The 22,089-nt window shown below is 39.9% G+C and overlaps 1 protein-coding gene across 2 annotated transcripts in view; it reads right to left on the bottom strand.

Annotated features, from left to right (window-relative positions):
• INTS10 (integrator complex subunit 10) overlaps positions 1–21,338 on the bottom strand; it is a 32,178-nt gene extending 10,840 nt beyond the window's left edge. Inside the window, exons 1-13 of one of the 2 annotated variants that reach the window (XM_030312508.1) lie at positions 21,137–21,338; positions 20,511–20,578; positions 19,187–19,290; positions 18,346–18,485; positions 16,301–16,382; positions 15,661–15,801; positions 15,062–15,233; positions 14,460–14,629; positions 13,539–13,672; positions 8,696–8,849; positions 6,812–6,894; positions 5,600–5,752; positions 2,508–2,616 (exon numbers count right to left, since the gene is read on the bottom strand). In XM_030312508.1, coding sequence (XP_030168368.1) covers positions 2,508–2,616; positions 5,600–5,752; positions 6,812–6,894; positions 8,696–8,849; positions 13,539–13,672; positions 14,460–14,629; positions 15,062–15,233; positions 15,661–15,801; positions 16,301–16,382; positions 18,346–18,485; positions 19,187–19,290; positions 20,511–20,578; positions 21,137–21,265 — 1,639 coding nt within the window. In that variant the 5' untranslated portion in view covers positions 21,266–21,338. The remainder of the gene's footprint in view (positions 1–2,507; positions 2,617–5,599; positions 5,753–6,811; positions 6,895–8,695; positions 8,850–13,538; positions 13,673–14,459; positions 14,630–15,061; positions 15,234–15,660; positions 15,802–16,300; positions 16,383–18,345; positions 18,486–19,186; positions 19,291–20,510; positions 20,579–21,136) is intronic. The other variant, XM_030312509.1, reaches the window with a different exon arrangement.
• Between the last annotated feature and the right edge of the window lie 751 nt (positions 21,339–22,089).

The raw sequence follows: 22,089 nt of genomic DNA, 5'->3' as shown, positions 1-22,089 counted from the left end.
ACTCTTTCTCTCTCTCAAAAATAAATAAACATTAAAAAAAAAAAAAGTCTTGCTATCAGGTAGGGTAAGTTGCCCAGTTTTGTTAGTCTTTTTCAAAACTGTTTTGGCTATTCTAGGTTGCACTTCTATATAGATTTTAGAATCAAGCTTGTCTGGGGGCACCTAGGTGGCTCAGTCAGTTGAGCATCTAGCTCTTGGTTTTGGCTCAGGTCATGATCTCATGGTTCTTAAGTTCAAGCCCCGCGTCAGGCTCTGTGCTAACAGTGCAGAGCCTACTTGGAATTCTCTCTCTCTCTGCCCCTCCCCTTCTCTCAAAAAAAAGAAATAAAAAAAAAAAAGTCTGATGGGATTTTAATTGGGATTGCATTGAATCTGTACACACATTTGAGGAGGACCAGAACCCTAAAACATTGGAGTCTTCTGATCTATGAACATGACTTTGCATACTTTTCAATACATTTATCCCTAAGTATTTTATGTTTTTTGATATTATTCTATTTGGAGATTCCTTAGACTTTTCTTTTTTTTTTTTGTTTTAAGTTTAGCTATTTTGAGAGAGAGAGAGAGAGAGAGAGAGAGAGAGAGAGAGAGAGATATCACACGTGAGTAGGAGAGTGGCAGAGAGGGAGAGACAGAATCCCAAGCAGGCTCTGTGCTATTAGTGCAAGGCCTGATTCAGGGCTCAGTCTCACCAACTTAAGATCACGACCTGAGCCGAAATCTAGAGTCAGACACTTAACTGACTGAGCCACCCAGGCACCCCCCTTAGGTTTTTCTAACATAGCCACGTACGTTGCTGCAAATAAAGGCAGTCATATCTGTGAATGAAGGTAACTATTTTTCAACCTTTATACCTTTCCTTTTCTGCCTATTGTACTGGCTAGAATCTCTAGTATGTTTAATTGAAGTGGTAAGAGGAGATAGATACTCTTATTAAATTGTTGCTGATCTTGGGGAAAGCATTTGATATTTCATAGTTAAGTACGATGTTGAGAAACATGTTTCTAGTTTGCTAAGATTTTTTAATAATCATGAATAAATGCAAACATAACTGCATAAATGCATATAGATGCATTTCTATCTGCATCTATTAAGAAAATTATGATTTTTCTCCTTTAATATATTAAAGTGGTAATATTACAGGAACTGATTTTCCTATGTTAAACCACTTTTGCATTTCCAGTATACTTGGATATGTATTACCCTTCTTATATACTGCTGTATTCTATTTGCTAAGACTTTGAGGATTTTAGAATCTATGTTTATGATGGATACTGGCCTTTAATGTTCTCTTCTGGTAATGCTCTTACACGATTTTGCTGTTAGGGTTATGTTGGCCTTAAAAACTGAATTGGGAAGTGTTCTCTTTTACTCTATTTTCTCAAAGAGTATGTGTAAGATTGGTGTTACTTCTTCCTAAGTGCTTGACAGAATTCATCAGTGAAGCCAATTCATCAGTGAAGCCATTCAGATCTGCAGTCTTGTGGGAAGGTTTTTGATAACAAATATAATTTCTTTGATAGATGCAGGAACATTTATATTTTCTATTTCATCTGTGTCAGTTTTGATTAGTTGTGTTTTTCAAGGAATTTTTCCATTTCATTAAGTTGTTGAATTTATTGGCATAAAGTCATTAATAATTTATTCTCCTAGTGTCCTTTTGATTTCAGTAGGATCTGTAGTGACATTCCTGCTATTGGTAATTTGTGCTTTATTCCTGATCAATCTTGTTAGGAGTTTATCAATTTTATTTTTTTTTCAAAAAACCCAACTTTTAGCTTCATTAATTTCCTCTATTTCATTTTCTATTACATTGATTTCTACCATTACAATTATTTCCTGTCTTCTATTTTCTTTGGGTTTAACTTGCTTATCTTTTTCTAACTTCTTTTTTTTTAATTTAAGTTTATTTATTTTTGAGAGAGACAGAGAGAGAGAGAGAATGAGAGAGAATGAGAACACAAGTGGGGGAGGGGCAGAGAGAGAGAATCCCAAGCAGGCTCTGTTCTGTCAATGCAGAACCTGATGTGGGGCTCTAACTCACAAACGGTAAGATTATGACCTGAGCTGAAATCAAAAGTTGGACGCTTAACTGTCTGAGCCACCCAAGCGCCCCTCTTTTTCTAATTTCTAAGTATTACAACTAAATTTACATAGTTTTACAATCAATGTGCTACTTGAGGTGAAGCTCAAAATAGCCTACAAGCGATATGCCAGGAAACACTTCTTAACAAATCATCTGCAAATTTTCCGAGAATTGATAAAGATAGGAAAAGGAATTATCAGATATTCTTCAGAGATAACAAACTCAGGAAGTGAAGAGAATTTTGGAAGAAAGACAGATTTGCAGCTGCTTATGAAATCAGTGCCAAGGACAAGCTTGGCAAGGGATTAACTTTTTCTATAGTCTGTCAAACCCTGCAGATCATGTATCATCTCATCAGGAATTGTAAAGCCAAAATGGTAAAGCCATTTTTACAAAATAAGAATAAAACTTGTCACTGTACCTTTTCTAAACTTGGGCTTTATTTTTGAGGGTTCTTCCTGTGATTTGCCTCCATCTTGAATGGGGAGTACCATGTAGCACATCAAATCAAGGACTTTTTCACATGTCATCTAAAGAAGATCAGATGAAAAGGTACTAATCTGAAATTTTCTCACTGGAAGTAAATCAACATAACAACTAACATACTTATAGCATACAACAGGGCAACGTGTGTACATGTAGGTCTACAGTGCGGCCTCAAATTTTTAAATTTTTTTTTAAAGTTTTATTTTTATTTCTGAGAGAGAGAAAGAGCACAAGTGGGGCAGGGTCAGAGAGAGAGAGAGAGACAGAATCTGAAGCAGGCTCCAGGCTCTGAGCTGTCAGCACAGAGCCTGATGCAGAGTTTGAACTCATAAACCACAAGATCATGACCCGAGCTGAAGTCAGACGCTTAACTGACTGAGCAACCCAGGCACCCCTCAAGACTATTTATGGGACCATCACTGTTTGCTCAACAGCAAACGTAGAAAAAGTAAGATTAAATATAGGTACTAGACTTTTGAGGGAATAATAACTCCTTCTTTGCTGTTAAAACAAAAGAACAAAAATTAAAAATTAGTCAAGTATTACCTAAACTACCTATGTGTTTAACAGCACAGTGGCATCCAAAGGAAGAATATCCCAGTCTTAAAGACATTTACTACCTCAATGAAGAGAAAAGTCAACAAAATGGGACACAGAGTAGTGGATTAAATGGTATGATCTAGAGCATAATTTAAAATGAAGGAGAAATATATATAAGCTAAACTAGCTGGAAACAGTTTATGTAGGAAGGTTACCTTCACCAAGTCTTAAAGGGGGGCAATGATTTGAAATGTGGAAAAGAGAAAAAAGCAGTTTCAGAGGAGAGAAAGATGTGGGGAAGGGCTGGGTATTGTTTAAGTGAAAGGAGGGCGTGGTTTAGGAAATACACAAAACTGGTCAGAAGCTGCACTGGTGCTGAGGGAAGCCTCAAGTGCCACACTGAGCAGGCTGGTCTCCATCCACAGACAGTAAGCCATCACCTACGGTCTACCTGTCCAATTCTAATGTTAACAACTAGATTCCATTTAGGGAGCATGTTCTATGTGTCAGGCACAACCCTCTCATTATCCTCATTCTACAGATGAGGAAGTGCAGTGTTAAACCCATGCCTCTTAACCTTTTTCATGTCTTGGCACATTCAGAAAATATCTGTAAGGCTGCTCAGAGCTGGCAGTACTAACCTGGAGGCTCCAGCTGCCTTAAGCCACTAACTAAAAGGGTCAGTATCTTGGCACATCCAGAACTCACCCATGGCCACAAGGGTGTGAAGCTCTAGCTTCAAGAGCTCAACAGCTCGGTAGTTAAAAACTTGAACACTGGAATTAGAAAGCTTGGTGAGGTAACTTGGCCCAGGTTACAGAGCTGGCAAGTGGGAAGGCCAGGATGTGTACTCCAGAGACATATGCTACCATCCTTCAATGCCCACCTCCAGCCAATCTTTTTTGTAAATCCCTCCTTGACTACATGGACCCTGGTGAAAACTCCCTTCCCTGAATGCCTACTGTGCATATGTCAGGGGCATACCACTTAATATCTGACTTTTAACTGTCTTATATAAATACTTGCACTTTTCTCTGTAACTCAAATTATATGTCCTGAATGCAGGGATCCCACATTCCCCACACTCTGCTTATATTTTCCACCCCAGCACGTGGCTCAACTCTGGGCACTTTGGAAGTCAATATTTCAATTAAGTGGAATGATGACAGCAATAGGAAGCAACGACCGTTAACGTAGAGATAAAAAAAAATTACAGGCAAAAAACTCAGTTCAGAGCCATTGATTAGGATGGTAGCAAAGGAAATAAAAGGCACTACACCAAAGACATTAGCTTCATACTGGAAGAATCAAAAAGATTAGCTAGAGTAAGAGGCAACCACGATCTGAGAGTTTCGCATCTACGGGCCAGAGAACGAGGGAAACTCACATCTGGATGTGATGGGTCTGAGCTGAAGACAGACAGCTGAAGGCAGCTGAGATTCAGGAATAAATTATAAACCAAAGAGGTAGGCCTAACTGCGATCAGCTTTAATGGAAGTCCTCAAAGAGAATGAATTTGCCTACCTTACTTAAATCTACCCGTTTTATATTCCTTAATACAATGCTGAACAGCAGTGCCTTGTGTAACTGTCTAATTCTGTATGATATATGAATATCTATGTGAGTAAATAATATGTTTATTGTAAATCTCAGAAGGAATTTACTAAAACTTACAATTAGGTACCTAATAATTACATAAATGATGGCAGAAAAGTATTTTCAATTTTCAATGCACATACTTTACATACTAATTGTTTCTTCCTACATGATGAATTATAAATTGTGTTTCAAAGTTTAAGTTTAAAAACCTAATTTGGGGTTACTAATCACAAAGTAATCAACTTAACATATAGAGAGATGAGAAGAAATCAGAGTTTGTGTGTTAAGTTGTGGTCCTGAATTTATACAGTACCCATGTTTATATAAAGAATGTGCTTATCACTCAGTTCAAACATTTATTAAGTATCAAAGCTGTGCAAACCACTGTGGCAGGTGTTATGAGGGACTCAAATGTAAAGAACAGGGTCCCCACCCTGTGGTAGCAGGGGCTCACAATCATGAAGGAAACAGACCTGGAATACCCCATGAGGTATAATCATCATGTAAAAAGCAAATTTGAGGCTCAGATAAGCTATGGAAATCCTCCCTTTCCTACTTAGTATATGCCTCTTCTGTCAGAGTACAATAGGACTGATTCTGCTCTAAAGGGATTCCAGATAAGAAAGTAAAGAAAAAAAAAATCATCCTCCAATAAAATGGAATCTGAAAAGTACTGAAGTCTATTTCAGGAAAGCTGTAGGTAAACAGAAAATGGAGTAAAACAAAATCATCAAGATTTTCATCAGCAGATTAGTTGATTAAAATCTAGGCAGAAAGACCCTTTTTCAAATAAACATGCGCTGTATTAAAAGCCCACTATAGGAAAAAGAGGAAGCCCCAGGGAAGCTTAGTGAATGAGGGTCCCCGTGCAAGGCACACACTACTCACTCTGTACTCTCCTAGAGCAAAGTGGCAAGTCGCTAGCTGGATGAGTGCTCGCTGATGCTCCAGGGTCCCCTGTCCCGTGATCTGTGGCTGAGGAAGTGATCCCTGGAGAGCTGCTAAATGATGCAGGCTGGCTATTGCTTTTTTATATTGACCCTAAAAAAGACATAACAGCGAGGAGGTGAAAAACACTGCCATTTAAATAAATCTCCAGAGTTAATTAAGCAAGCAGCAAGCAACTCCAAATAAGGTAGCTCTGCTTGATCATCAGAGGAGGAAAGAGGAGACTTAGCAATAATCAAACCAACTTACTTAAAGAAAGATGGGGGGTTCTCAATGGAGGTACTTTACACATACAAAGAGTTTTCTCTCTGGTCTTAATTCCTTTTTTTTTTTTTAATGTTTATTTATTTTGAGAGAGCGAGATAGTGCGTGAGCAGGGGAGGGGCAGAGAGAGGGAGACACAGAATCTGAAGCAGACTCCAGGTTCCGAGCTGCCAGCACAGAGCCCGACGCGGGGCTTGAGCTCATGAACCACGAGATCATGACCCGAGCCAAAGTCGGACCCTTAACTGACCGAGCCACCCAGGTGCCTCCCCACCGCCCACTGCTTTCAGTTTATTTAATGATTTTTTAGTACCCTCTACACTCAAAGTGGGGATTGAACTCATGACTCCAAGATCCAGAATCACATGCTCTACTGACTGGGTCAGCCAGGCACCCTTGGTCTTAATTCTTAATACTAAATAAAATAACACCAACTTTTGGATAACGTACATTTTGGATATACCATTTCTTATAAATATTTTACTACTAATACCATCTCTCCTTTACGTAGGATGGAAGCAGCACCCTGTCCATTTCAACAATGGAGGCTGGGAGCTCTGTACCCCCTTAGGGAATTTGCTCTCTCCCTTCCAGGCATAAGGAGAGCCAGGCAGAAGGCCTCCATCACAGTGCAGACAAGGAGGGGTGGGAAGTATTCATTTTTTATTGAAAAGTAAAAATCTTACTTTTACAGAGGGTGGACATCACAAAAGTAACACAGAAGATGCAGCCTTGTCATTTTGGGGTTATTTTGAAATGAAAAACACAACATGTCTTCAGAGCATGACTAGTCTACAGAAGAAACACGCACACCTCGCATGCTACAGTCGGTTCACAGTAATAGTCATTCTATACAAACACAGGAACTTAAATCATACATCACATTACCTGATAGATGATCATATCAGTGAGGAAGATTCTTAACCAAAGCCAAGTATCTGTCTTCCATGCCAAACAAATTCTTGTAAATTCTGAGAATTCAGAAGAAAATTTACCAAAAACATGTTAACAGAGAAGCAAAAAACAAAACAAACCCAGCAAAACAACAGAGAAAAACTACCAAAAAATGGATAGCAACTATAGACTTTGATTTCTAAAACAATGGTCTAGAATTTCGGGTGCCTGAGTGGCTCAGTCAGTTGAGCTTCTGACTTCCCCTCAAGTCATGATCTCACAGCTGGTGAGTTCAAGCCGCTCCTCGGGCTCTGTGCTGACAGCTCAGAGCCTGGAGCCTGCTTCAGATTCTGTGTCCCACTCTCTCTTTGTCCCTCCCCCAATCACGTTCTGTTTCTCTCTCTCTCAAAAATAAATAAACAAACAAACAATGGCCTATAATTTCAATTAGACAGTGAAGTTAGAATATAATACACAAGCAGTATTTTCACTAGGCACCAACAATTATTAAGCACATACAATGTCCCAAGAGCTGTTCAAAATACAGTTCACATATTATCTCATTTATCTTGTAAATAACTTTGCTCACCTCAGAAAAAGGTATTGTTTTATTTTCACCCAGTTAAGATAACAAAGATATAACACTAAGAGTTCTACTCATTTTTTAAAAAGTCAATTTACAAATAAAGAAAAATCCCCTCCAAAGGTCAAGGTACATACATGTTTATAATTCTAGAGGCAACCGAAGAAACCAAGTGATGCTATATTTACTCAGAAAAAATGAAAATGACATGACACATCTGATCATGGGTTCTGTACAGGTATGTGATGCAAGTGGGCCAAGGGATGAAGGTCCACTGGCCAGAAGGAAAGTAAAAAGCCTTGGTTCCAAATTACAGTAAAAATACATTGGTTAGCAAAGTGCTACTGATTTCTAAGTAATGTTGAAATACTTTTTAAAAAACACGTCTATTTGTTTGACACAGAGAAAAAGAGCACATGCATATGTTGGGGAGGGACAGGGAGACAGTGAGAGAATTCCAAGCAGACTCCATGCTGTCAGTGCAGAGCCCAGTTTGGGGCTTGAACTCAGGAACCATGAGATCATGACCTGGGAATAAATCAAAGAATCCAGGGCTTAACTGACTGAGAGCCATCCAACTGCTCCTGAAATACTTAATAACTGTAAAACTTCCCCTAGTTTTAGGTCTATTCTCAAAGGAAAACAATCTTTCTGTAGTGTGAGTTTTTCAGGTAATAGAGTTAATGCAGATAAAAATAGCATTACCTTTTGTATGCTTGGCTACACTACATAAGGAAGATACAAGGCAGTAGGTCAGAAGAACCAAAAGCACAAAACAAACCCAGCAAGAAAAAGAGGCCAGCAATACAAATGTTAAAAGACCTAAAACTCTCCCTGACACTCCACCCCAACCCTAATTATAATTATACTCAGAGTAGGGGCACCTGGGTGGCTCAGTCAGTTAAGCCTCCGGCTCTTGATTTTGGTTCAGGTCATGATCTCACGGTTCCGGAGTTCGAGCCCCTCACAGGGCTCTACCCTAACTGCACGGAACCTGTTTGGGATTCCTCTCTCTCTCTCTCTCTGTGCCCCTCCCCTGTGTGTTCACAGGCTCTCTTTCTCTCTCAAAATAAGTAAACTTAAAAAAAAAACCACTCATAGTAAAAGCTAAGAGGTAAATGGTTATTTGATTAATAACTGATTAGATGTCCTACTCAAAAAGAATCCTATAAAACATGTCAACTACTGTAATCAATTTAGTTAGCCATGTCTTATTTCAAGCAGAATAATGTTTTTATTAGCACACTCACCTTATATAAAAATTAAACAGCACCAATACAACAGCATGTTCTTACCCTTGTCAAGGAATTCTAGGGAGTAGAGCAACTCCCAGCTCTCCCTGGCCAGCTTAAAGCTTTCTAGAACTTCAATGGAGTTAGCAAGCTCTGCTTTATTGACTACAATGTGACGATTCCTTCCTTTTGCCGAATAGTCTTCATCATCCGAACTCTGTTTAGAGAAGGTGAAGAATAGGACTAACTTACAGTTATGTATGCGTGACCCTTCAACAGCATGGGTTTGAATGACACAGATCCATGTATACACAGATTTTTTTACAGTACAGCAGTGTAAATGTTTTTTCTCCTCATGATTTCCTTAATAACATTTTTTTCTCCAGCTTACTTTATTGTAAGAATACAGTATATAATACATAACACATAACAAATACAGAATAACCAACTACTTATGTTGTTGGTAAGGCTTCTGGTCAATAGTAGGCTGTTAGTAGTTAAGTTCTGGAGGGAGTCAAAAGTTATACACAGATCTGTGACTGTGTAGGGTGCATAGGGCTGGCGCCCCTAACCCCCTTGTTCAAGGGTCAGCTGCACTGGTGTGTTATTATATTTGTTGCCACCAATTCTGATTACCATATGGACTTTATCAAAGGATAAATTATCCTGAGTATAATTTTTGAATTTAACAATTTAGCTTTAAAAATTAATGTAAATTTTCCATCTTTTCACTCTTACACATTCAATTTTTACCTTAAAAATTAAGCTTATTTTTAAAAAAATTTTTTTTTACATTTTTATTTATTTTTGAGAGACAGAGACAGAGCGCAAATGGGGGAGGGGCAGAGAGAGAATGAGACACAGAATCCAAAGCAGGCCCCAGGCGCTGAGCTGTCAGCACAGAGCCCGATGCCGGGCTTGAACCCACGAACCGTGAGATCATGACCTGAGCTGAAGTCAGACACCCAACTGACTGAGCCACTCAGGTGCCCCTAAGCTTATGTTTTTCTCATGATAAATTCTAAGCTTATGTTGCTTTCAAGTAAAGCTCCCATAGTTTAAAAACATTATCAGTGTTATAAAAGCCCCAAATCAGATTTTTATATTCAGAGATAAAGCTTAAGTAGCATCTGTTTTATAGTTTACTTTCCCCCCCAATAAGTGACATCATTTAATTTGCTTCCAAATAAGTTTGTCACGTCGTGGAATAAAATTAAAGCCCAAATGCCCTAAGAATTGAGAGAAATGAGTTACTTATTTTTTTGTTCCCTAGATATATCTTCTCCTGTGGCCACCCCTCTCTTTGGCTCTGCTCCCCCAATGCAAGGTGTCGGCCAGGAATTACTTATGCTTAACAATAATACTTATCTATTAATGCCTTCTGTATTTTACAAAAGAGTTCTACGTTTCTTGTTCTTCATCTCAAGAAATATAAGAGAGGTCTCAGAGAATTGCTTGTTCTAAGTGTTGTAAGTGTTGTAAGTGCCAGTGAGCATGGTTAGACATTTTGCCAAAAAACAGTAAAGGTAGAACAGCTCCATTTAATTTTATTTTGCTGAGAATTTCTTGACTCTTTTATTCTATCTAGGTTATTTTGCCAACTTAATGACCCAAATTAAGTTCTCCCTGCAAATTTTTACATCACTAAGATCATTTAAAAATATGTACAAATATTTTAGCTAAAAACTCAATTCCTCAAGCTAATCTCAGAAAAAACAAGTCCTTCACTCCCACCTTTCTTCCCCTCAGACTTAGTATCCTCCTGCTACTCCTGATGCTTGGGGACCCTCCCTACCCACTCTATTTAGCTGCCACATTCTTATCCTCCCTCAGTAATGACACATACCCCATCCCTTTCACAATCAAAACCTGCTAGGCATCTTATTTTTTCAGGGTCCAGCTCCTTGCCACATGTTGCCAATCTAATAAGATACACTGATATGAATGGGGTAGGCACTGGTGTTGCAACTTAGAGAAAACATTCCTGCCTCAAAATGAGATTGGGAGTTTATGGAAGGGACCTCAGATGTGGTGGGAATAGTATGGAGTTCTAAACAGTTTCTAGAATTTAGAGAAATTACTTTCGAAATGCAAAAGTAGCCTCTGAAGTTCCGAGGGAATGCTGTAAGCAAGAATCCTGACTACAGGGAACACACACAAATGTGTGCGGGTGGAGAACTTATTGCCCGTGGGAGAGGACAGCCCCCAGCTCCAGCCACCTGACATGTCACATGAGCTAAGGAATTCAGCTGGGTGGAGAATGCACACCCATCTCAGGTGGGCAGCCTCTGCCCCGCTCCAAATATGTGCCAGCATTAGGGGCCAGCATATCAGATACTGTTGTGAGAAATCTCCCAATTTTTTACGGTTATTAAAAGAAACAAAACACTACAACAAGATGAGCTGATAAGCTGAACTTTGGGCCATCAGATATGTCCTCTGCTGTGATGGCACACACAGACCTGGCAGGGAAGGAGGGGGGTTGGGGGGGGGTGCAGACTGTGGCACAGAATGAAAACCAGGAAGAAATCAGGAGAGTAAAAACAAAAATAGATGGAAACACAGATTGGCTGGAGAGCCACAGTATGAGAGCAGGGCCTGCCAGGTGACACATGACAGGTGAAAAACAGGAGGAACCAGAGGGCCAGAGGGTTTAAGGAGGCTGCAGAGGGACAAAAGTCTGGGCCTACAGCTAAGAGACTAGCACACAGCCTGCCAGAGAGAAGTACTCCAACCCTAGAGCACAGCCCAGGGGCAGAGGTCCAGGGGTAGGAAGGGGCTCAGAGCACTGGAGGATGCAAAGGCCTGATCAGTAACTGCCTTAAAGGCAAAGTGAAGAGTTTGGCTTTTATTCTGAGCATGATGGGAAGCCACTAGAGGTGGTAAAGAAAAGGAGTGATGTCTGCTTCATGTCTTTAAAACGTCACTAAGCCTGCTGGGTAGAGAAGAGAGTTGGCAGGGAGCAAGAGGACAAGCAGGAAGAGGATGATCCTGATGATATACGAAAGACTGGGATGCCTTGGACAGGGAGGAAGTGGTGGAGATGGAGAAACAGACTGAGAGCCATGTTATTTATACTGATTTATATGGGACATGTCATTGCTTTTAGCTAAAACCAGTATTATTACAACCTATTATTACATGGCAGGTATCTGTGGTCTTAACGTGACACACCTGGATAAACCACGCACTCATGGAAACCAAAAGGGAGAGTGAACGAGTTATCCCTCCTGGGAATGTCAGCAAAGAAGGAAAGAGTAGGTACCTAGCAGCCTTAGGAATCTTTTTAAAGCATGACTCAGAGGGCATCCAGGAAAGTCTGATTGGCACAGAGTTCTCAAAATGGGGTTCAGGGTTGGATTTCAAAGCATCTCTCAACCTCTGAAATTATTTGTAGAACAGTAAATGTGTGCATTTTTCTGTGGGAGGAAACAAATGAATTTACCATAAGGTTTAATAACCTTAAAAGCCTTCAGAAGGCTTGGTCTTCCCTGCTCCATTCTATCTCATACAATCTATAAAAACATCAGATTAAACTGACATTTTTTTAAAAATTAAAAAAAAATTTCTTGAGAGAGAGACAGTGTCAGAGTGTGAGCAGAGAAGGGGTGGAGAGAAAGGGAAACACAGAATCCAAAGCAAGCTCTAGGCTCTGTCAGCGCAGAGCCCAACGTGGGGCTCGAACTCACAAACTGAGATTGTGACCTAAACTGAAGTCAGACGCTCAACTAACTGATCCACCCAGGCACCCAGATTAAACTGATCTTAAGGCACATTATCTCCTCATGCCCCGGTCTAGTAAATGTTACTTAGGGGCTGAAGAAGTAGTGAGGGGACTGAAAGGAGGAGAGGGGACAGGAAGTAGGTGAAACTCTGGGCTCCCCTGAGGTATCCACCTGGAGCAGGGATTAGCAAACTGTGACCTGCAGGTCAAATGCTCCTTTAGTAAATAAAGTTTTATTAGAACACGGCCACTTCATTTGTTTACTATTGTCTATCGCTGTTTTTTTGTATTGTAACAGCAGAGCTGAGTAGCTAGCTGCAGTAGAGACCGTTGAGCCTCTAAGCCTAACCTACTTATTACCTGGCCCTTTACAGAGAAAGTTCGCTGACTCCTGACCTAAAGCATCTCCACTGGGCCTCCACTAAAGCTTTTCTTGAAAGGATTCCTCTGCATTAAAATTAAATTTAGAAATCACTGTCCCGTCCAGGCCTGCTGCCTGGCCTAATCAGAAGACCAGTGGTTCTTCATATTCTCCGGCCTCTTGCATCTTGTGCAAACTGTCTACTCTTCACAAATTTCACCCCCCAATTGCAAATGACAAAATGCTATACATCCTTCAAGGCTGATTTCAAATGTTGACCTCCTTCATGAAAACTTTCTGACATGTCCCCTTGGGTTGTAATTACTTCCTAGCTGGAACACCTCAGCACTTTCCATTCTGAGGCCAGGACTCAGCATAGCACTCTGTCTAGACGTTCAATGCAGTTCATTTGCCTTTGCTTTTTACATTTGATGTCATGCCGTCAAAAGAGGTAGAATTAACTTATACCAGGGTTTCTCAACATTTGCCTTTTAGGCTGGACAACTCTTTGTCGTGGGCCTGTCCTGGTCACTCTGGCATGGTTAGCGGCATCTCTGGCCTCTACATGGTAGATATTAATAGCAATTCCCCCACACCAAGCCGTGGAAATAAAAAAATGTCCCCAGACACTGCCATATGTCCGGGGGGGAGGGGGAGGGTGGCAAAATCACTTTAGTTGAGAACCGCTGATTTATACGGTAATTATGACGAAAAGCCCCAACAAATTTATCAATTCAGCTCCAAAGCTATATTTTACAAAGACTCATTTCCAGCAAACCATAAACATATAATCTGTTAATAATCATATCTGAAAGGATTACCATGGTTTTTTCTCTTCCCTCAGCTAGTTTCCTCTTTTTATGTATATGTTTGTTACGATCAATTTCTACATCACCATACACATTTGATACATCCTCAAGAAGAACCAGTGGAACTTGGCTTGGGGCATTAGGACCTATGGATGGGGGGAAACACCAACACTTAAAAATGCGGCAAGGAAAAGAAAACAATATCAGGTAGAAGTTTACTCAGCTGTAAATACAGGTCATTAAAAAGTATGTTCAGTGTGATCCCAGTTAGGTAGACAAACAAGTGTGCAAGAATAAGAAAAAAGACTATACAGATATACACCAAATAGTTAATAAAGGTTCTCTCTCAATGACAGATTATAAATCAAAGTTCCTTCTTTGTTATTTGTTCTTACTTATCTAGAAATTTTTTATAGCTATCATGAATCATAAAATTAGCAAAAAACACTAAGAGTGTATTATATGTACAATACATTATAGCTACAAATTCCAAACAATATCTAAATATATGAAAGGCTATAAGGCAATACACAAAAATGAGAGTAGTTATATTGGATGGGTAGGTGATTTCATGCTCTTATTTTTCTATTTTTCATGTTTTATATGAATTTATATGCAAATATATTACTTAAAAAATCTCTGTCTACTGCAAAGTCTTTGTGAAATCTACTTTAACACTTTGCTACATCTGCTGCTTTTTAAAAACAGAGGCACTGAGTATCTGTATTTAGTTTCACGGTACCACTATATCCTTTAATATAGAAACTGTAAATGAAAACATACTTACATAAAAACTACCAACAACTAAAAGAAAGCCCTGGTGTTACCCCGCAGTTATTTGCATCTAAGAACAATGTTAAGGTTAACATTTTCATCTTTCATCATCCTAGCCAAAGTCAGTATTTTGGGAGACTCTAAAATTCTTAAACCAACCTTGGAACAGAGATGGTTGTATGCTGTTGACATACTGGAATGCATTCTTAAAGAAGACCAACATAGTGGAATAAACCACTTGGTTTTTATATTTTGCATGAGCTTCATTATCAAAGTTGGTCATGTATCTGCAGAGATCCTTCATTCTATGCAAAATATCACCATAGCTTCTGAAAGATGAAGGATGACAAAAATTAATTACTCTGGGCTTGACAGCAAAAGGTCTAGAGAAAAGCCCTAACAGAAGCATTACATTTGCCAAATGTAGCAGCAGGCATTTGAAATTCCCCTTCTGAATTAGAGCAATAATCAGATCACTATTTCAGGACACAGACACAACAAAATAGCTATTGTTTCCTCTGAATGCGAAGGAATGCTTCAACCTCAACATCTTCTTAAGAGTTCATACTTTCATTGCGAATCTTTTAATAAAGTGAAAAACCACCCTCTTTTGCATAAATACCATGGTTACAGAATTTGCCCAAACAAAAGTATACCTATGCATTATATGCTTTTTAAGAATGTGACTTTGTTTTTAAAGATCTTGAGAACATGGTATCAGAAGACTTGCTAAGCAATTCTAGAAATGAACAATGTTTTACCGTCTTCCTTTATCCATCTGCCATTCACATCTCATTCCAACAACATTTAAAATCTTAAACAACCTCTCCCAAGGGTCCACAATCTGGGATGATTTTTCAGTCAGCCCTTCTATTATGTACTTCTGAGAGCTCCGTTTGCTAGGTGACATTAAATCAGATGATTCTTGGGCACCTGAGAAATGAGAAGAGTAGTCTACAATTAATCTTACTACTTACTATGTATGTGATACCTGACAGAGAAAGAAAAATAATCCCCATTCAAAAGACAAGAGCACAGAATCCAAACACATTATGTGCTTTGTTTAAAGACCCACAACTGGCCACGGGTATAGCAGAAAATGACTTTCAAGCTGTGGTATATGTATGAAGCTTGGTGCACTCACATCATAGTTCAGCAAGTTGACTGTTTCAGTCAAATGGTAAAACTGGTTCCAGAAAAGTTTCTTCTCTTACCTGTAGTATTTTTTTTCCAGGAACCATCTTTTAGAAACACTATCAAACTGGTGTGTATCCAGAGAATAATCAGAATGATGAGGGATTTCTGAGTTTGCAATTTACTAAAGTCTGTATAAATAAAACTGCAGGATATTTTCACTTACCTTGGTGCTGACTCTCTATCTGAGTAGACCTAGTGACGTAATTAATATAAAATTCAGCTGCTTTGTTCAAGTACTTATATAATAAATTGGCAGGCAATCGAACATCATGGTTGTTAATTATTAGTGGAAGAACATCACAAACTGTTGAAGGGGAAAAATACGAAAAAACGATTAAGTTGTCTGTCTATCCTACAATTGTGAGAAAAACAGAATTTGTTTTAGACTTCACTTAATGTAATTACTTAAAATATATAGGGGGACAACCCCCTTATGGCACATTTATTTAAAATTTACAGTGCACAGGGTACTAGTGGCTGGAGCTAGCAAGGAAACACACAGGCAGATTCTACATTATGGGTACTGGCCTAGTTCTTGAACTAGTGACAATTCAGATGTTTATTATTATGCTTCATACTTGAATATATGGTTGTACATATTCTTTTCGAGGTATCAAATATGACAATAAAAATTTAGAAGTTGTTTAAAATGCTTTCTGGACTAAAAAAATAAACCAGGATTTAAATTTCATAATATGAAAAGTTCTTTTGCTTTCCACAAATGACCTTATCACTAAAATGATACTTACTCCAGCATATTCTACTCACTGCAAAGAATTAGTACAAAATACAATTTTTCTTACCAAATAATTTTCTAAAGCAGTTAACAGGAGATTCTTGTTCTTCAATAGTTTCAGCCTCTAATAGTGCTTCCCCAAGGCCAACCTGTTTCAAAATACAATTAGTCATTTAAATGCGCTACAGTTTAAGATGTCAGAATTACATAAAGAAATGGCTTTTAAAATTTACCACGCAGTCTGTATATGCAAACTTCCCCAGGAAACAAATATTCTCATTTTAAAGACTAGAAAACAAAAGGATACATCAGCAACACAGCCCAGAAGGAAACCCTAAATTCACCTGATCAACAACTACTTTGGCTTGGTTATGCTCCTCTGAACTAGCAAAATTAAAATGAAAATTAAATGTCTACAGAAACTTAAAGGAAGGGTTGGAACTGATTAGAATAATAGATTTTGTACCAAACATAGAAACTATTCTCTGCATCAAGATATATTATGTTGGCAAACCTTATCACTTTCAAGAGTTGTCACAAGTAGGCGATCATACAGCCTAGGCTAGGCTAGACACAACTGTTTGACTTTTTTTTAAAATTTTTGACAGAGATAAAGAAACAGTGTGAGCAGGGGAGGGCCGGAGACAGGGAAAGAGACAGAATCCCAAGCAGACTCCACATCATCAGCACAGAGCCTGATACAGGGCTCAAACCCACAAGAACCACGAGATCATGACCCCAGCCACAATTAAGAGTCAGATGCCTAATGGAATGAGCACCCAGGTGTCCCACAACTGTCTGACTTTTAAGGCCACCTTTCCATTACTTTCTACTATGTATTTCCTAGCATAGTAGAAAGTTAGCTTATCAAAACCCATCAGGGTGTCTGTGTTATCTCCTTGGGGTCACTTGGGGATGCTTGGGGTAGGGGTAGAACAATGTAAAAGATAATATAATACAAACAGTTAAAAGTTGAGTAATGATTAAAGAATGTATTGGGTTGAATAGCATCCTCCCAAAATTCATGTCCACCTCCACTCAGCATGCGACCTTACATATATTTTATGCTATAAAAAAAAATAAGGTCTTTGTAGATGCAATTAGTTAAGATGAAGGCATACTAGGTTAGGAAAGGCCCTAAATCCAATGACTACAATCTTTACAAGGTCATGTGAAGACATAGGAACACAGGGAAGACACACAGGGAAGGAGGCCATATGACAACAGAGGCAGACACTGAAATGATGTAGCTGCAAGCCAAGAAATGACAGACTGCTGGTGACCACCAGAAGCTAGGAAGAGTAGGAAGCATTCTTCCCTAGAGCCTTTAGAGGGAGCATGGCCCTGCCCACACCTTGCTTTTTTGAACTTTCAGCTTCCAGAACTGTGAGAGAATAAATTTCTGTTGTCTTAAGCCACTCAGTTTTCTGGTACTTTGTTATAGCAGCCCTAGGCAACTAATATAGGGAGGTACAGAAAAGGTTAACTGGGGCCAAAGCTTGAAAAATGGTGTGGGAAAGAATAAGCAACAGAGCTGGAATTAAGAGTTAGTGATTTGAATCCTGACTCTTCCATTTGATGGCTATGGAAATTACTAACATATTTAAGATTCAGTTTCTTCATCTGTACAGTCGGATACTATCTACCTCAAAGGGTCTGGGAAGTACAGGAGATACCGAACACTTACCAATGCCTGCCAATAGCATTCAATAATTATTACAGATATAAGTAATTGAGGGAAAAGTACATGAGAAACATGCCTGTTAAGACTACAGACTATGGCTCTCATTTAAATTCAAACATGTTCTTGACTACAACGGAGTAGGATTTTTAAAATAATTTTACTGTACTTTACAGACTGCAAATAAACAGCACTGTCAAAGCTGGCTGTTTCCTTACACCGACAGGACAACTTCTACTGGAAATTTATAAAGTTTGATAACAGTGACATACTTTTAGCTTTACTGACAAAGATTTCTTATATTCAATCTTACCTAGTGCTCTTCAAAATTTCTGCTCTAAAATAATACACACTATTGCTTTTAACCCAACTGATGAATGTGTTGATCAATTTTATTTTCTCTTAAGAAAAAGGAAATGATCAAATCATACCCCATGCTGTACCACTGTTTCAGGGAAGCGTCTCAAAAGCAGAAGCAACATTTCTGATCGTTCCAATGTGTTGAAGCATTGTTCTGTTACCTTTAGTAACATTTCGCACTGGACTCGACCAGGGAGAGTTTCAAACAAACCTGTGCATAACACATTTTACTTTAAAAAGTTTCTTTCAGAAAGAAAATCTTGAAACTAATATGGAAGTAAGGCATTTTCATGTACAGAACAATAAATACTACATTTAGAATAACTGAGTTTCACCTACAACCTAGAAGGCTTTTGGGTTACATGGTAATGGACACAGATGTTTGCTGAATGACCCTAAAACCCTTGGAGGCCTTATTGGATCCAGGAGACAAGAATGGCTTATGTGAAGGGTCACAATAGTGCTTGCTGTTGGCTGAGATAAAGAGGATACACTTGTTTATGCTGAAATGACCTTAACTACCTACTTTCTATTTTATCCAGAATTTGAAATCTTTGGCTATAGCAATCAACACAAAGTGAGGGTTAACAAGAAAGGCCATAAATTGCTAAAAGTTTCTCTCCCATTTTGTGGAGATATGCTTAATCTATAGATGCTTTCTGATCACTGCAAAACCTGTTAAAAATATATTCAATTCCCTGGGCTAACTGATAAATTTGCACCCTTTAAGGAAGCTTATGGGTTTCTAAGCAAATGCTCAAGAGACCAAGTGATACCATTTGTACAAACTTCAGTTGTCAAGAGCAAAATATACATGTGGATACCAATACTACAGATGTGAGTTACCATATATAACTTAGTAGTCCAGAAATGGTAATTTATACACCCATTAAGTTATCACTCCATTCTTACTTCTTAAAAATTGGGTTTGTTTATCCTGTGAATCATTCCTTAATGCTGATGTTATAATGCTGATTTCTCTCCACACCACCGGCTGATCTGGGAAATTCACAAACCTATTTTTAAAATGAATGCATTAAATTAAAATGTCAGATTCTATATAGTATTCAAAAAAGAAAATAAGATTAGCATATAGAGAAAAACACATTTTTCTTTATTCCAAGTAAATATGTAGATGTAACAAAACAAAGCAAAATAAAAATATAAAATAAAAACTAAGGAAAATGAAGTTAATCACAACAGTCTTTAGAGTTTTTATAAGTGAAAAGACAAACGACCATAATATATAAAGCATTTGTAAACATCAACAAGAAAAAGGGACTAAAAAAAAAAACCCCAAAACCAAAAACAAACAACTACCCAAAAGTGGGCAAAGGCAAATCACAGAAAGAATGCAAAGAGAACACTTAAAAAGCTACTCAGTCTTATTAGTAATACAATGAACACAATTTTTTAAAAAAAGCAACATACCACTTTCCATCACAATGGCAAAAATTAAAATCTGAAAGACTGATAACATACAATGTTGGCAAATGTGTGGGAAAATGGGCACTCTTATACATTGTTGGTAGAAATGTAAAGTGGAATAGTATTTTTTGGAGAGTGATTTGATAGTGTATCAACATATAAAATACTACACCCTTGACTGTGAAAATCAATGTTTAAGAATCTACTCTATAGAAAAACACCACAATATGGGTACAAAATTCCTTACTGACACTGAATACAATCTCAAATAATTGGAAAGTATCTAAATGCCCACCAATGTTATGAAACCTTATGAAAATATGAAAAAGAGCTCTACATCCTGAGAAAGCATCCCTCCATTAAAGTGGGTGAAGAAAGCAAGCTGCAGCATGATATAAGTAGTATGATCTCACTTTTGTAACCCTTCCCCACAAATACTTTTATGTCTTCTGTACTGTATATGCATGTATACAGAGACACCCAAAACTTAACTCAGGTTGAGTTGTAGGGACTTTCACTTGTCATTCTCTATACTTCAGTATTGTCTGAACTTCTGCAAAGAGCATGTATTATTTCCAAAATAAAATGAATTATAGAAAGAAAAGTTTTAACAAGAATAAAACGGAAGATTTCTCTGCAGAAAGCATGTCAGCAGTTAACTGAAGGCCTAGACTCACGACTACGTAAGCTTTAGATACCAGAGACATAGATGAACTTGAAGATCTTCCCCCAACTCCCACTTTCACACACAAAACCTCCGTGAAAGATCCAGGGCAGTGCAAGCTTGAAGTCCAGCATCCCCACTCACATGTCGTACAGCAGTCTCCCGGCGGTGGCAGTCCTCTCCGCATTCCGCTCGATGGTGTACATCTCATACTGCAACACAGATCAGACTCAGAGGTCACAACCTCCGCCCGGGGCCGGTCCTGGCTCACCGCGCGCAGCGCTAGTTGGCCTTCACTGGGCACCCCCAACTCGGGACGGCCTGATAGTAAAGCATCACGTGGTGACGCAGGGCCACGGCGCTTAGGAGTGCGACCCTAGGGCCCTTCGGCTCCCAAGATTGGGGAATAATGTCTCAAAAGTAGCAGGCACTAAACAAATGGCTGCCATGATGATGAGCGAGGGAGCGAAAGGCCTCTCCCAAGGCCGAGGCCACCGTTCGGGCCACCGAGCAGCACAGCACCCCCACACTTCCAGTCACTCCGACCTCGAGCGGGGTCCCCGGTGTCTCCAGGTGCTGGCCTCGAAGGGGAGGAGGCGTGTGAGGGCGTCGGAGGGCAGGGCGGGGGAGGTGGAGAGAAGTGGGACGAGAGGGAGCGGGGCGGTCCGGCCCCCGAGGCGGGCGGGAGCAGCTCGCGGCCAGGGCAGCCCCGGCGCGGCGAAGCACTCACACCTTCACGGATGCTGCCGCATGCACGGGCCTGACCTCACCTGGATGTTAAAGTCGGCGGGGTAGAGGCTGCGGGCTGTGATCAGCCAAGCCTTGGCTGCCCACAGGTCCTGCTGCACCAGTTCCCGGGCTCGCTGCACCAGGAACTCGCAGTCCCCCTGGGCCGACATGACCCAGGAGGCGTCAGGCAGCCGGCCGCTCAGGCCGTACCTTCCGGCTCTGGAGACGCCGCCGCCGCCGCCGCCGTCGCAGGGGAGGCTTCTGCGCATGTCGGGGTTGGCGTATCCGGAATTATTTCCCGGGTTTTGCGAGCACCCTCTTCCGGTCCGCTCTCATTGACCTTCCAGCCCCTTCGTTCTTTGAGGACCCAGTGTTTTGGTACAGACTTTTCCAGGTCACCTCCAAAATGTGGAGAAGTGGATTCCCACGCTTGCGGGCTCTAGCGTGACTCTTGTTAAGCTAGGGGGCATGCGCTAGAGCCTCTAGTTGCTGAGTTACGGAACGGTGTTCTTCCGTTCCTCTCCCGGAGACCTGCGGGTGGGCGGTATCTGGGTGTCTCGAGGTCTGGTACCCGAACCTGGCTGACAAACTTATATGTACAAGAAGTTTGAGAGGAACAGGCAGAGGGGGGCCTAGAAGGCGGCGGGAAAGAGCGCGCGGGGAGCTCCCTTGGCCAGGGCAGAGTCGAGGAACCTGCCCCTGGCTCATTGCCCGGCTTTAAGTTTACGAGAAAAAGTCTGAGGCCAGACTAGTGTCCAAGATCGCTCTGGTGCATTTTATCTTTTCAAAGTATGTCCACATTACATCGTTATGCCTTTATTTGCTGATTTCTGAAACAAGCATTGAGCTCTTGCAGTAATTAGTACTTGGAAAGTGCTTTGCTGCATGCGGTGGGAGCTACAAAGATGATTCTTGTCCCAGCAGAAGTTTTACAATGATGTGGGCATGTGACCTACAGAAAAATAGGCCGTTTTAATGATCTCTTTCCACCCAA

This window comes from Lynx canadensis, chromosome B1 (assembly GCF_007474595.2).
Source record: "Lynx canadensis isolate LIC74 chromosome B1, mLynCan4.pri.v2, whole genome shotgun sequence".
Classification (NCBI taxonomy): domain Eukaryota; kingdom Metazoa; phylum Chordata; class Mammalia; order Carnivora; family Felidae; genus Lynx; species Lynx canadensis.
The sequence above is the reverse complement of the archived record's forward strand: the minus strand, read 5'-3'. Positions and strand labels throughout refer to the sequence as shown.